At 51.5% G+C, this 14,815-nt stretch overlaps 1 protein-coding gene and 1 pseudogene across 1 annotated transcript; both read left to right on the top strand.

Moving 5' to 3' along the window:
• The first annotated feature begins 4,791 nt into the window (after positions 1 to 4,791).
• LOC133047005 (UL16-binding protein 1-like) lies at positions 4,792 to 14,551 on the top strand. Its single transcript, XM_061130047.1, has 5 exons — positions 4,792 to 5,236; positions 10,161 to 10,412; positions 10,638 to 10,913; positions 11,524 to 11,656; positions 12,836 to 14,551. Exons 1-4 carry the CDS (start codon positions 5,164 to 5,166, stop codon positions 11,637 to 11,639), a joined length of 717 nt encoding a protein of 238 aa, XP_060986030.1. The 5' UTR covers positions 4,792 to 5,163; the 3' UTR covers positions 11,640 to 11,656; positions 12,836 to 14,551.
• On the top strand, positions 5,461 to 7,418 carry LOC133047031 (tyrosine-protein kinase RYK-like; annotated as a pseudogene).
• Positions 14,552 to 14,815: the final 264 nt, after the last annotated feature.

The following is a 14,815-nucleotide window of genomic DNA, read 5'->3' as shown; positions in this document are numbered from 1 at the left end:
GGGAGTGGACAGTATGCGTATGCAGAGGGCCCGGGAAGGGATCCCCTGGGGGATCCAGAGAGGAGGAGGAGAGTGAAGGGAAATGTACATGAGGGGGAAGTTTCTGGATGGCAGCGGAAGTAGACGGGAGCCTTCTGTGTGGAATTTGTGTGAAGCAGTGTGTACAGAGTGAGGAAGCCAGGGTCCCTGTGGGAGGGGAACGCGGTGTGACTTTGCAGAGACTGGAGAGCCAGTGGGGCAGGCAAGCAGGCACTTGTGTGTGAAAGAAAGTGTGTGGGGGTGGGGGATGGGGTGTGAACAGAGGGAAGCGGGTGTGAGGAGACCTGCACAGACAATTTCAGGAAGGGTGACGTGCACAAGGGTGGAAGGATATGAGTGAGAAGCGTGAAGCCTATGTGGGGAGCACTTGCGTGTGACGGGGGCTGTGTGGGAGGCTGGAGAGTTGGGGGGCTGTGGGTGATGGAAGGCAGTGTGGACGCCAAGGGGGCTTGTGTGTGTAACTGGGGGCTGAAGTGTGGAAAGACAGGTGTGCATGGAGAGTGTCGGGTGAGCAGTGTGTCAGGACTGGTGCTGAAGAGGCCTCAGTGGGGACCGGCTCCCCAGCTTCTCCCTTCTCTGGGCCTGGGCCCTCTGGCCTGCACAGCATCACCCCGAGGTCCCAAGGGAACCAAACATTGGCAGGGACAGGGAAGAAGCTGTTACCCCCTGTCATTTACTTTGTCTTTTTCTAGCTTGGAAACACCACACAAAGATATCTGCCTTGTGACAGGTGTCAACGGGGTCACCTGCCTTCACCAGCTGATGCCTCCCCCAGGCCAAGGGGTTGAACTGGGTTCCCTCCCTCAGCGTCTTGTCAGCCTGGGGCTTCCCTGATGGCTCAGTTGGTAAAGAATCTGCCTTCAATGCAGGCGGCCCCGGTTTGACTCCTGGGTCAGGAAGATCCCCTGGAGAAGGGAAAGGCTGCTGCTGCTACTGCCAAGTCAATTCAGTTCTGTCCGACTCCGTGTGATCCCATAGACGGCAGCCCACCATAGACGGCAGCCCACCATATGTGATCCCATAGACGGCAGGCTCCCCCATCCCTGGGATTCTCCAGGCAAGAACACTGGAGTGGGTTGCCATTTCCTTCTCCAATGTGTGAAAGGGAAAAGTGAAAATGAATTTGCTCAGTCGTGTCCAACTCTCAGCGACCCCATGGACCGAAGCCTACTAGGCTCCTCCATCCATGGGATTTTCCAGGCAAGAGTGCTGGAGTGGGGTGCCATTGCCTTCTCCGAGGGAAAGGCTACCCACTCCAGTATTCTTGGGCTTCCCTGGTGGCTCAGCTGGTAAAGAATCCACCTGCAATGTGGGAGACCTGGATTTGATTCCTCGATTGGGACGATCACCTGGAGAAGGGAAAGGCTACCCAGTCCAGTATTCTGGCCTGGAGAATTCCATGGACTGTAGAGTTGGACACGACTGAGTGACTTTCACTTTGGAGCCTCTGAGAACTAGGATTCCCTTCAATCCCCTCCTGCCTACTAAACTCAGGGGGAGGGACGCCTGTGGGGGGCACAACCAGTTGGGGAGGAGACCCACCCCTCTCCACTGCGCCCCTCCCACGTCTCCAGGCCCAGACCCCTCACTGTCCCCCAATTCCTTCCTCCCACGTTGCCCTTCTCCGCACCTTCCCTCATCTCTTACCTCTCATCGCAGGTGTTCCCAGGTCTGTCCAGAAGCTCAGGTGGGAAGCTGAGGGGCGAAGAATTGATGCTTTTGAACTGTGGTGTTGGAGAAGAGTCTTGAGAGTCCCTTGGACTGCAAGGAGGCCAAACCAGTCAATCCTAAAAGAAATTAGTCCTGATTATACTTTGGAAGGAATGATGCTGAAGCTGAAGTTTCAATACTTTGGCCACCTGATGTGAAGAACTGACTCATTGGAAAAGACTCTGATGCTGGGAAAGATTGAAGGCAGGAGGAGAAGGGGACTACAGAGGATGAGATCATTAAAAAGCATCACCAACACAATGGACATGAGCTTGACCAAGCTCCAGGAGTTGGTGATGGAAAGGGAAGCCTGGCGTGCTGCAGTCCACGAGGTCACAAAGAGTTGGACATGACTGAGAGACTGAACTGAACTGAACGGAACATATCAATCACTTCCCACACACCCATCTTCCGATACCATCACATTCAGGGCCAAGGTTGCAACAGATGAATTTTGCAGGGCACATGAGGACTGAGTCAGCACTCCCCATGCCAGCTAGCACCTGAGTTCTCTCACAGACACTTAACTTGGCTACAACTTCATTGTTACTCCAGCCCTGATGTGAGGTGGAGGCTCCACGGGGGCATTGGAGAAATAGACTTTCCTTCATTATAACAGTAACAGGCCCAAACCCTTGCTTCTCTTGGAGGAGAATTAATGCCTTGAAGGCCTGCTCAGAACAGACCCAGACCCTGGGGGAGACATGGGGCAAGGACTCAGAACCTGAGGCCATTCAGCTGGAGAATTGTGGGCCCAGGGTCAGAGGTGGGAACCAGGGCCTGGACACCATCAGGGGAAGGAGAATGTGTGTGTGCTTAGGAGCTGAGTCGTGTTCAACTCTTTGCGACCCCATCACTGTGACCCACCAGGCTCCTCTGTCCATGGGATTCTGCAGGCAGGAATACTGGAGTGGGTTGCCATGCCCTCCTCCAGGGGAGCTTCCCAACACAGGGATTGAACCCAGGTCTCCCGCATTGCAGGCAGATTCTTTACAGTCTGAGCTATTGAGATGCCATAAAAGCAACTTAAATGACAATCGACAAATGAATGGGTAAAGAAGATGTGGCGGAGGCTTTCCTGTGGGCCAGTGATAGGAATTGGCCTGCCAGTGAAGGGGACACAGGTTTGACCCTGGTCAGGGAAGATCCCACTGTGCCCCGGGACGACTAAACCATGTGCTTTGGAAGCCCAAGCGAACCAGAACCGGGGCTTTGCAACAAGAGAAGCCTCTGCAGCGAGGCCTGTGCGCACCAACCCCACTCTGTCCCCAAAGTCTGTCCTTGTTGCCCAGTAGGTTCCCTGGATCCTGGGGCTGAGATGAGTTAGCTTTACTACTCATTCTCTGACATTTGTTCTCCTTCCCCCTTCAAGGAACCTCACACTGGTCAGAATGGCCATACTGAAAAGTCTATGACTTTGAGGATGCTCCGGGACTTGGTGATGGACAGGGAAGCCTGGCGTGCTGCAGTCCATAGGGTCACAAAATTCGTACATGACTGAGCAACTGAACTGAACTGAACTGAACAAACAATAAATGCTGGAGAGACTGTGGAGAAAAGAGAACCCTCCCACACTGTTGGTGGGAATGTAAATTGATACACACACAATGGAGAAAGGTATGGAGATTCCTTTCAAAACTAAAAACAGGGCTACCATGTGGTGGTGATTCAGTTACTAAGTCCTGTCCAACTTTTTGCCACCCAGGGGACTGTTACTCGCCAGACTCTGTCCATGGAATTCTCCAGGCAAGAATACTGAAGTGGGTTGCCATTTCCTTCTCCAGGGGATCTTCCTGACCCAGGGATTAAACCCAGGTCTCCTGCATTGCAGGCAGGTTCAGAGCTACCATATGATACAGCAATCCCACTCCTGGGCATATATCCAGAGGTGACAGGTGATGGAGAGAGGTAAACTGGGAGGTTAAGGTTGACATGTACTCACTACTATACTTAAAATTGATAACCAACAAAGACTTATTTCTGTGGCATAGGAAAATCTGCTCAATATTCTGTAATAGCATAAATGGGAAAAGAATTTGTAAACAAAATAGCTACATGTACGTGTGTAATTGAATCACTTTGCTGCACACCTGAAACTAACACACTTTTCATCAACCATATACTCCAATACACAATACAAATTTTAATTAATTAAAAATAATAAATATTGATATTGAGCATCTTCTCACATGTCATTGGGCCATGTGTAAGTCTTCTTTGGAGAAATGTCTACTTAGATCTTCTGCTCATTCTTTGATTGGGTTCCCTGTCTTTATTATTGAGTTATAAGAGCTTTTCATATATTTGGAGATTAAGCCCTTGTTACCTGCAAGGGTGACATCATTTGCAAATCTTTTCTTCCATTCTGTAGTTTGCCTTTTTTGTTTTGTTTATGGTTTCCTAGCTGTGCAAAAGTATGTAAGCTTGATGAGGACCCATTTATTTATTGCTTTTGCTCATCTTTTTGTTTTCTGATTCTACCAGAGTAGAATCCATCTGGAATTGGCCTTCTTTCAGGAACTTTAATTTCCCCTGAATGGTTGCTGGGACCAAGAGAAAGTTGGTTATTTTTTTTTTGAATGACAAATAATGCTGGATCATTATAACCTATGTAATTTTCAAAGTTTGTACAATTATACAAAAAAAAAAAAAAAAAAGGAGGGGCAAACACCCTGTAGAATTATACAGAATCCTTCTTCAAAATGCATTGGCATTGACATTTTGAAGGAAAAATAAACAAATGGGACTGAAGCAAACTTGCAGAGTAATGAACTGGCCTAATTTCAACGCTGCTGTGTCTCTGGGACTCAGGAAGCCCGAGGAGAGGGAGAGATGAGAGAAGGGCAGGTCAGTGGAAGGGTCAGGACACACGACGATTATCAGTTAAGTTTGCCACCTGAACTGGCACCGGAAACAGTAACTGGGTTGGCTGAAAAGCTCCTTCAGGTTTTCCTAACAGGGCGTGGAAAACCCTGACGAAACAGTACAGAGGAAAGGCCCAAGATCATTCAAGGCAAGCTGAAGGTGGGGAAGGAGGAGCCCTGAGCTCTCCCCTCTATGACCTTCTTGAAAGAGATTCTTCCCTGACCTCTGATCAATTTCTATTAATTAGGGAGACCAAAATGACAAAATGATCTAACTAAGACGATTCTGGCTCTCAGCCCAAGCACAGCTCAAGTGGGAAGAGGCGGCAGCAACAGCCCTTGCGGCGGCGAGGAGGGCAGAGCCCAGAACGGAAGCGGCTTCACCCGGTGACGCCGGCGCCGGCCCGGCCCCGCCCCGGGGTTGGCCTCCGCGCAGAGGATCTGCCGGCTGCCAGAGAAGTGCAGAACGTGCCTCCGAGGAAAGGATCCGCTCACCTGACCTGGCATCCTCCTCTCGTGCAAAACCGAGATCCAGGTGGCGAAGGGAGCGATGGGTGGCCCCGAGACCCGCCTTGGCTTCCTGGTCCTGCTTCTGATTGTCTGCTTCAGCGGGACGCCCGGCGGTGAGCTCGGGGATGAAGCTGCGGGGGGCGGGGCGCGGGGAAGTTGGGTGAGTTACGACCTGAACAGGGGTGGTGACGGCGCGGGGGTTCGCGAAACTCCTTGCGGGGTGGCGCCGCGGCCGCCTCCTCTTTCCCTTCCCTTGGCCCCTTTGCGCCTCGGTGGCTCCCACGGGCTACTTGCCGGCTCTCCGGAGCAGAACAGCGGTGCCTTGGGTGAAGCAGTAATGCGGGGAGTTTGGGAGGTGACGCTAGGAGAAGAGGGGGTCAGGACGCTACAGGGAATGCTGTTGAGGCCCCTCAGGGCCCAGCCCGCCCCTTGGGAAGTGGGAGATCCGGGGCCCGGCGGGCTGGGACCCGTCTGCCTCCCGGCGAGAAGGGACCCAGAGCCGCCCCGAAAAGCACCAGCCCGCGATCTGCGCGCAGAGCCCCTTCTGGTCCCTACTGCTGTCGGCCCTTGAAGGACCAGCGCTCTTTATCACCCATCAGTTAACACCTGCAGGGCGGCCGGGCGAGGAGAGCTCCGCGGCCTTCCGGGGCTCAGGCGGGGGTGTGCGGCGGCGGGTGACCGGGCTTCTCTTGGGCGGTGGAGGCGGGAGCTCCGAGCGGACGGATGTGCGGGCGGGTCTCCCGGGGACGCGCGTCCGAAAGGCCGCCGCGGGGACCGCTCGGGTCCGCTAGGCTGCCTGCCGCCTGGCCCCCCTGCCCCTGGAACTCCCACGCACTGTATCAGTGTTTGGGCTCGAGCTGTCCTGTCCTGGCAAAGTAGATTCTGAAATTATGATACTAAATGCAGCTCAACTTGACAGTAACTTCAAAAAGCTTCACAGTCTTAGAGTTGAAACGAAGGAAAAGTTTTCATCCAGAAATTGAGGAAGTAAAACTTCAGCCTTGGACAAAACGACCAGCAGAGGAGCCCATTTATGATCCCGTACATGTAGCTCCAGCCGTGTCTACTCGTGTGTTTTATATCAGCCTAGGGATTTTCTGTCCACTTATATTTCTTGTAGTGCTAGTATTAGCTGCTTTGCATCTTCACAGTATGAAAAGGATTGAACTGGAAGATAGCATCAGCGCCAGCAGTAGTTCCCAAGGGCTGTCTCAGTCCCAGTCGTTCCCAGATGTCTCAGTGTGTGAGAGGGAACACACCCAACAATACAGCCCCCATCTCCCGTTATCCTCCCTTGTGGGTAGAGGAGTAGGACTTGAGAAGCGTCACTCTTTTCGAGGCCAAAGCTAAGGTGAATGATATCAAAGTATCTAACCAGGGAGAGGAACTCAAAAGATGTACTCTAAGAAGGTACCTTTTGGTGTACTTTCCATGGGGTTTATGTAGATGAAAAAGATCCAGATAAAGAGCAACAAACTTTTCTAAAACAGTTAGAGATCAAGCTTCTGAAATTCAGGTGACAATGATGCTCCCTGAAAGTTGTAAGCTACGAGATCTTCATCACAGAAATCTTCCTATTACCCATGTGTGAACAGAAGAAAGGGAAAAGCCCATGGTGGATTGCCTTACATGAACTTGGGGGATCTTAAATTATTTTTATGACAGTGCAAATATGTAGAGGCCAGTAGTCCACAGGCAACTTCTCAATAAAAGCTAGTTCACATGGCTGCTCAGATTGCCTGTGGAATGAGCTACCTGGTCAGAAGGAAGTCCTCCACAAAGACCTGGCTCCTAGGAGCTCTGTCATTGATCAACTTCAAGTTAAGGGCAAAGCTAGTCCCTCTCCAGAGTTTTGTTCCCAATGGACTCTCACTGTCTGAGGAACAGGAAAAACACTGGATCGATGGATGGCTTTTGAAAGTCTGGTTAACAATGAGTTCTCCAGCCTTCCCTGGTGATCCAGTGGCTAAGACTCCACACTCCCAATGCAGGGGCCTGGGTTCCATCCCTGTGGGGGAACTGGATCCTGCATGCCACAGGTAAGAAGTCAGCATGCTGCTACTAAAGAGCCCAGGGGTTTATGACTCTGGCCAAACACCCTAAGTGGACATCTACCCGTTTGATGTGGCTGAGTACCTGAAAGAGGGTTGCCAAATAGCCCCACCTGTCAACTGTCCTGATGAACCATTTATGTGATGGCTTGTGCTGGGCCTTCGATCAAGAGGAGAGGTGCAGTTCCAGCAAAGGGCCTGGGGTCTCACAGAGGTCCGTGCAGCCCTGGGGGCCTGTGTCTGACTCTCCTCTCACAGTCCCCCAGCGTCAGGAGGAAGGTGGCTGTTGAGGCCCACTTAGAGCCAGCCAGTCATATGCATCACCCAGTACCAGAGAAGCAGATTTGTCTTTCAGAATACTGAGCTTTAGGAATGCTTTAGCATCTGAACTTTCTAAGACAGACTTACTGATGTGGAATGCTTTCTCAATCTCACTTTTATTAGCTTGAACTGAAAATGTTTGTGTAAATTTTTTACACATAGTTGCCTTTGAGGTATAGGTATATTCTTACAAAATAGTTTAAAAATTGTTTAAACACACATATTTGAACTAACAATCTTACTACCAACTGCCTTTTATTTTCTTAACTTCTAAAGACAATGCACGTGATTCACCTTTAAAGTTTTGCTTTCTTTCACTAGTTTTGGGAATGATTTGTCTTCAACATGCAGTACTTTTTCTTAGGAAAGTAAAAACCGTCCAGCAGTTATGGGCTAATGCCCCTGCTCCTTTATTACAGAGTAGCTACCTTGGTCCAAAGTGCCCTAGGGGAAGCCACAGGCGTGAGCAGAGGATAGTGGCCACATAACAGCTCTAGTGTCACATCTAGGCCAGCTGCTGGTGGGTCTTATTTGTTCCCTGTGGCCCTGCTTATGCCAAAACACATAACTACTTCTATCCTATGATGGCTGGCCTCACTGAACTAATGATTAGGGGTTGGTGAGCCCACATCACGATGGGCAACTCTGACATTCCATGATCAGAGACCTCATCTCTGCCGGGCCCCAGGACCACACCAGGAGCCACGTTTAAATGGTGTGACTTTCCGCATGGCAAGTGACATGGCCTAGCTTCAGGACACTCGGGGTCTCTGTTGTGAGCCTTCAAGTAGAAAATGGCTTGTAGCACCTTTCTGACCACAGATACCTCTGATGTCACTGGTTCTGCTGGGTCATCTGCCCAGGAAGCAGCTCCAGCCATGCTCACCGTTCACCAATTGTGACTGCTTTTGTGCTGGGACAGCAGATTGCAGCAGAGACCTAGGGTCTGTGAAGCCTAAAATATTTCTTATGTACCATTACAGGAAACCTATGGCCACAGTGGTAATTAACTGGAGCTAGGAAAGGGACCACACCCCTGAAGCCCTCCAGAGGTTGTAGCTTGGTTACTTGTCTCTGTATTTCCTGCAGGATATTGTGTACATGTACCATTGGGGGTGGGGAGGTAGGGTCTGAGGTCTGAATCTGGAATTCACCAATATGGTAGCCTTCACCCCACGATAATTTATTAGCTACTCAGGTCTCCATGCATGTCACAAGACCAGGGAATGTGAAATGACCGCTGTGTGGTCTCTGGACCCAGTGACAACCACTGTAAGCAGAACCTGGACTGCTGTCCATTGATGGCCTAGAAGTCAGAGCATCGCTTCAACAACTGGGGGGCAATGATGATGCTCTGGTTCCTGTGCCTGATACTAGAAACACACTAGGTGCAGTGTGAGTGTGAGAGTAGTTTCTGCTTCTTCAGGTTCACTTACCCCAGGAAATAACCATGTTGCTCTTTGGGAAAGAATGGAAGGACTTTTGCACTAGATGTGGTGATGATAGGGCCCTCCTCTATAGAACGTGGCTTCTTTCTCTGTTGATACCTTCTGAGAAGTGGCTCAGATCTGGAAAATGGGCCTGGATCAGATGTTTTGTAGGGATGGCTGCTTTTAGCTTCCTGATCATCCAGCCTTGTGTGCTGTCTCTCTTTAATTTTTTCAATGGTACAGTTTGTATCTAGGTTCCTGCCCATCTGTTTGCCTTTAGGATCGCCCTGTGCTATGAGCCAGCATCATATTCTCTGCAGTCAGGCCCTGGCTGGCATTGAGACTCTCTAATCACTTCGACCCCTGCACCTACTTTCTGCTGACCTAGCACACCCCCACCTGGAATCTGATTTTTCCACAACTTCCATCGCTGTTCCTGATGGAAGCCCACAGGAACATCATGTCCTACCACCATCCCTGATCTTCTGCAAAAGTCAGCCTTGAGCTATTGAAGATGCTTCTCATCCACGCTTTCCTCTCGGGCTCCATAGAGTGCATCAGGCTTTCCCATGGAGCTGGTGGACTGCACATCTTCCTGCCCTTTCACACCGTGTCCGCCCTGCAGCGTCACTTCTCTGAGCCTTGGATCCCCTCCTCTACCACCTGCCTCGGAAGTTCTGGACTTTCTCTTTCATGCCATGTGGGCCAGGCCTTTCTCCAGGCTTCCAAGACCCATCCTAGTGGGAGATCACCACGTCTCCCCGGCCTTGCTAAGCCCAGTGACCCGTAATTATTAACTCTCCCTTCTCCAGCTTTGGGTTCTGTGCTCCTCCTCCCCACCCACACCCCCACTGGCTGTGATCCGCTTCCTCAGGAATAGCCCCCTTACCCTCTGCATCTCCCACAGGACACTCAGAGAGAACCTGACATCCTCTGAGTTTGGGCCTTTCCTTCTGAACCAGCCTGGCCCATCCCTGGGAAACGTATTTGTTGGGTAGTGCCACCTGGGTAGCTGTGAGCAGAGTGGAAATGGGGCGTATCCAGGGCTGTGGGGTTTCTTGCCTGCCTGAGGCTTCGTCGCCTTCCTCAGTCGTGCCTGGTGAGGGTCGGGGGCAGGCGGGGGTCCTGCTCTGTCAGCCCAGCCCGCAGCCTTCCTCTGCTGTCACAGCCCTGGGGGAGGAGGCCTACGGGTCTTCTTCTCCCACCCTCACCCTCTCTGTCATTTGCCTTCACAGACGCTCACTCTCTGTCCTATAACTTCACCATCGATCCTCAGCCCAGACCTGGACAGCTGTGGTGTAACGTTGAAGGTGATGTGGACAGAGAGGTTTTTCTGTCCTATGATTGTGGTCATGCTAAGATCATATTCACTAGTCCATTGGGAGAAGAAGTGAAAACCATGAAGTCCTGGGAAACACAGATCGAAACTCTCAGAGACATCAGGGACCATCTGCGTGTCTTTACACTGGAGAAACCCATGGTCACGGGTAAGTTAGAGAGTCCAAGTACAGGAGGGGCAGATTGGGGCTTAAAATGCAGTTGGATGTCGGTCCTTCCCTAGTCGTCCAGTGGAAAGAGCAAGTGTTGCATGAGAGACCAGGGCCAGATCAGCTGGGCCCAGGGGACGTGGACACAGGGGAGGTGGACCCAGGTGGGGCAAAGAATCTGTCAAGCCCAGAGGCTGAGCTCTTTCTTTCCCACGGTGGGAGCAGACCCTCTCACCCTGCAGGCCAGGATGACATGTCGCTGTGAGGATGACAGACACATCAGTGGATCCTGGCAGTTTGGCTTGAATGGACTAATGAGCCTCCACTTTGATTCGGAGAATGGACACTGGAGAGTGGATCACCCTGGAGGCAGATGGATGAAAGAGAAGTGGGAGAATGACAGAGATGTGACCAACTTCCTGAAGAAGATCTCCATGGGAGACTGTGGGGCCTGGCTTCAGGCTTTCATGGGGCGCTGGGAGAAAATGTTGAAGACCTCGGGTAAGTGAGAAGGGAGGAGAAAGAGACAGTCCCCTCGTGGTGACATGGACCCTGTGTTGTGTGTGTGTGTTTGAGATACTGATCTGTCAGAGGTGAGTTGTCCTGGGAGACCAATGACCTGGGGATGCTCTGTCATCCTCCTTCTTCTTCCACCTCCTGACGTCTTTCCTCACAGCACAGGCCTTTCTGCGACTGAACATGGATTTTTGCTGATGCCAAACCTGTAGACATCTTTTTGATTTCTGAGATTTATTTCTCACTCTACCCTCTTTCCAGAGTCTTCTTTTAAATGTCACCAATCCTCCTTCTGGAAATCTGTCAACACCACCTCTGCTCTCAGCTCCTGAGGACTCCATCCTCACGTCACCATCTCTGATGTCACAGCAGGACTGAGTGGCTGTGTTGGAAACCTTGCTCCCCCATTAGCTGTCAGAGCCCTGTGAGGACTGGGCTCCTCCCTTCCCCCCATCTCCCCTGAGGATCTGTCACAGAGGCCTCCATGTGATGGGTGTAAACTGTCTGCACAGTAGGGGTACCTGAGTCAGGGGGGCAAGGAGGCATCTGCCGAGTTTGGGGTCTGCACAAGGGGTTCCTCTTACTCTCCTTGCAGCATCACCGACCACGGGCCCCTCTGCAGTCCAGCCCAGGGCCACAGCCATCAAGTCCAAAGCCTGGATCCTCCCTGTGCTCCTCACCAGTTTCATCATAACTGTCTTCCTGGGCTGAGTCCTTTCCAGGAACAGGTACTGAGGGCAGAATCCAGAGGGAAGGAAGGGACACAGGGCCTGGTGTGAGGACAGGGAAGGTGAATCCCAGGCGACCCCTGCCCCTCACTGAACCTCCTCATCGTGGAAATGAGCAGGGGGATAAGACCCCATATCACCTGAGAGCAGAACTCGGACAAGCTCAGCCCTGAGGTCTGAGAGGTCATCACTATCAGGTGACATTGTGAAAAGGGAGGGGCCTTACTAGGCTGAGGGCCTATTGATGCTGAAAGGGTTGAGCCACGTCCCCTGACTGAGCACAGACCGCTGGCTGGCAGGGCCCATGGTGGGTGGTGTGAGAACAGCAGGCGCTCAGGGCGAGGGCAGGACTCCCGGGGCTGAGAGCAGCATGGGGGCTCCACATGATGTGTCAGCCGGGAGGGGACCCATCCAGGGGCCAAGATGAGAGGGGCCGGGCTCTCAGCCCAGGAGGAAGGGCAGGAAGGCCTTTGCAGACCCAACTCCAAAGGCCTGTTCTCACAGGAAGTGGCTTGGGCCAAGCAGGCAAGGCAGGAGCCCCACAGCAGAGACTGTGGGAAGGGGCGAGGCCAGGCCTGTGCTCCTGGGGCAGCAGCAGTTCTGACTCAGCCTGTGGCCTGCCCGTCACCAGCCTCCTGGGGACCCAGAGCCTCCATCACTGAGCGGCCCTGCCTTGAGCAGAGGTGCCTGGGGATGGTGGGCCTGAGCTGGGGTGGAGGCGCCCAGCTGGGCGGGACCAGGAAGAGATGGGGGCAGGGACCCTGGTCCTGAGAGCTGTGTGTGCTGCTGGCTCAGAGGCTGGAGGGGAGGGAAGGGAGGAGGTTTGCCTGCAGCCCCCCAAGGCTGTCAGGAAGCAAGGCCCCTCCTTTGGGGACCTGCTCCCTGGTCCTTTAGGCCCCCCTCGGGGAGGATCCGGACCTGAGTGAAGGGAGCAGATTGATTCCTCACTGGCTCCATTCCTGAGCCTGAGCAGGGGGTGTCAGGGCCTGGGGTGACTCTGTGATGCAGGAAGGAAGGAGGAGGTGAAAACAAGCTGCTGGGCCTAGGGTGGGGGTGAGGGTGAGGACATAGGAGCCCCTCAGTGAGGATGGGGCTGAAGAGGGACTGGGGAGGGCCAGCCCCAGGAAAGTGACAGGAGTTCCTCCACCCCCTGGACCAAGGCCTCTTTCTCTTCTGCAGGAGACGGTGCTCCCAAGAAGCCCACAGGTGCTCTGTCTGCCTTTCTTCTGCTCTTCACTTTAGATCCAGGAGATCACACCCCATGGATCCTGAGTCTGTTTTCCGGTTACAATGACACAGTAGATGAATCATCTCATGGGTTTTATCACGTTTGACAAAATCCTACTCAGCATCTTTAAAAAAAAACAGAAACTATTTCACCACTTTCTTCTGGTGCTAAGCGATGGAATTTCTACACTGAAATAATCAGGTACTTGAAGAAATCTCCACAAACAGGACATTTTTCATCATAGTCTAGTTTGTGGATAATTAGACTCTGCCTCGTGACCTCGTTCTTGCAAATGATATTGCAAGAAAAATACCATCTGCTCTTATAGGACTCAGGGATTCTTTCTGTGTGTGGAGAAATCACCTCAGCCTATTTTCAATAGAACAAAGTTTTATTTATGACTGTCTCCCTCAATAATTTATTATGCTGAAAGTGAAAGTGTTAGTCGCTCAGTCCTGTCCGACTCTCTCCGACCCTGTGAACTGTAGCCTGCCAGGCTTCTCTGTCCATGAGATTCTCCAGGCAAGAACACTGAAGTGGGATGCTGTTTCCTTCTCCAGGGACCTCTCCAACTCAGGGGTTGAACCCTCGTCTCCTGTGTCTCCTGCATTGACATTCAGATTCTTTACCATCTGAGCCACTGGGGAAGCCTATTTATTATGCTACTGCTACTTGAATCAAAATCTCAGTACTCCAGAAAACTTGCAGTATTTAAGTTTCTCTCTCATGAGAGAAGTCATGATGTGTCACCATTTCTCCACCTTATGGGATTAAATGTACCTGGTGCTTCTGAGAAAACGTGGTCTGAGCGGATGCGTGCACCCTGTGTTCATGGCAGCGCTGTTCCCAGCAGCCAGGCCTGGAAGCCACCTCGTGTCCACTGACAGATGAATGGAGAGAGAAGATGTGGACATATATCCAGTGCAGTGTTACTCAGCGTCAAAAAGAATGAAATAACGCCATATGTAGCAACATGGATGGACCTGGAGATTGTCATATTGAGCGACATACGTCAGACAGAGAAGCAGAAACACCTTTTGCCATCACTTATATGTGGAATCCAAAAAGTCATGACACAAGTGCTCTTACTTACAAAACAGAAAGGGACTCACAGATTTAGAGGATGAATTTATGGTTGCCAGGGGGAACGGATGGGGGGTGATAGTTAGGGAGTCTGGGGTCAAGATGTACACATTGATTTATTTAAAATGGATAACCAGTAAGGACCTCCTGTGTAGCACATAGAACTCTGCTCAATGTTATGTGGTAGCCTGGGTGGGGATGGGAGGGGAGTCAGGGAAGAATAGATGCAAGTACGGAAGTGAAAGTGAAAGGTTAGTTGCACAGTCATGTCTGACTCTTTGGGATCCCGTGGACTGTAAGCTGCCAGCTCCTCTGTCCATGGATTCTCTAGGCAAGGGAATACTGGGGTGGGTTGCCATTTTCTTCTCCAGGGGATCTTCCCAACTTGGGGTTCGAACCCATGTCTCTTGCATTGCAAGCAAATTCTTTACCAACTGAATCACCAGGGAAGATAGAGACATGTATGTGTGTGTTAAATCCCTAGCCTAGCTTCTTTGTGCTGCTCATTCAGGACGCCTACACTCCTCCCTGTGTGTATATTTCCACTTTGCTTCCATCTTAAATAAACAAACTGTTTCTCTGTATGTCTCCAGTAATTACTTTGGTACCTGTTTTTAAAGTTTTTGCCTCCTTGAAACATGCTTGCTGTCAAAGATGGTAAGAGCGAAGGGAACTTTGCATCTCGCCCCTGGTGTTCAGTGTCTAGAATTCCTCGTTTTACACCAAGCTACGCAGATTCAATTCCTGAGTAGGAAACTAAGGTCCCTCTTTAGCACAGCTCCCTGCTGCCTCTCTGAGATCAATATTAAGGAGATATATACCTTATATTAAGGTGTAAATATGCACCT

This window comes from Dama dama, chromosome 26, assembly GCF_033118175.1.
Source record: "Dama dama isolate Ldn47 chromosome 26, ASM3311817v1, whole genome shotgun sequence".
Classification (NCBI taxonomy): domain Eukaryota; kingdom Metazoa; phylum Chordata; class Mammalia; order Artiodactyla; family Cervidae; genus Dama; species Dama dama.
Note: the sequence above shows the minus strand (reverse complement) of the source record. Positions and strands in the feature narration are given on the sequence as shown.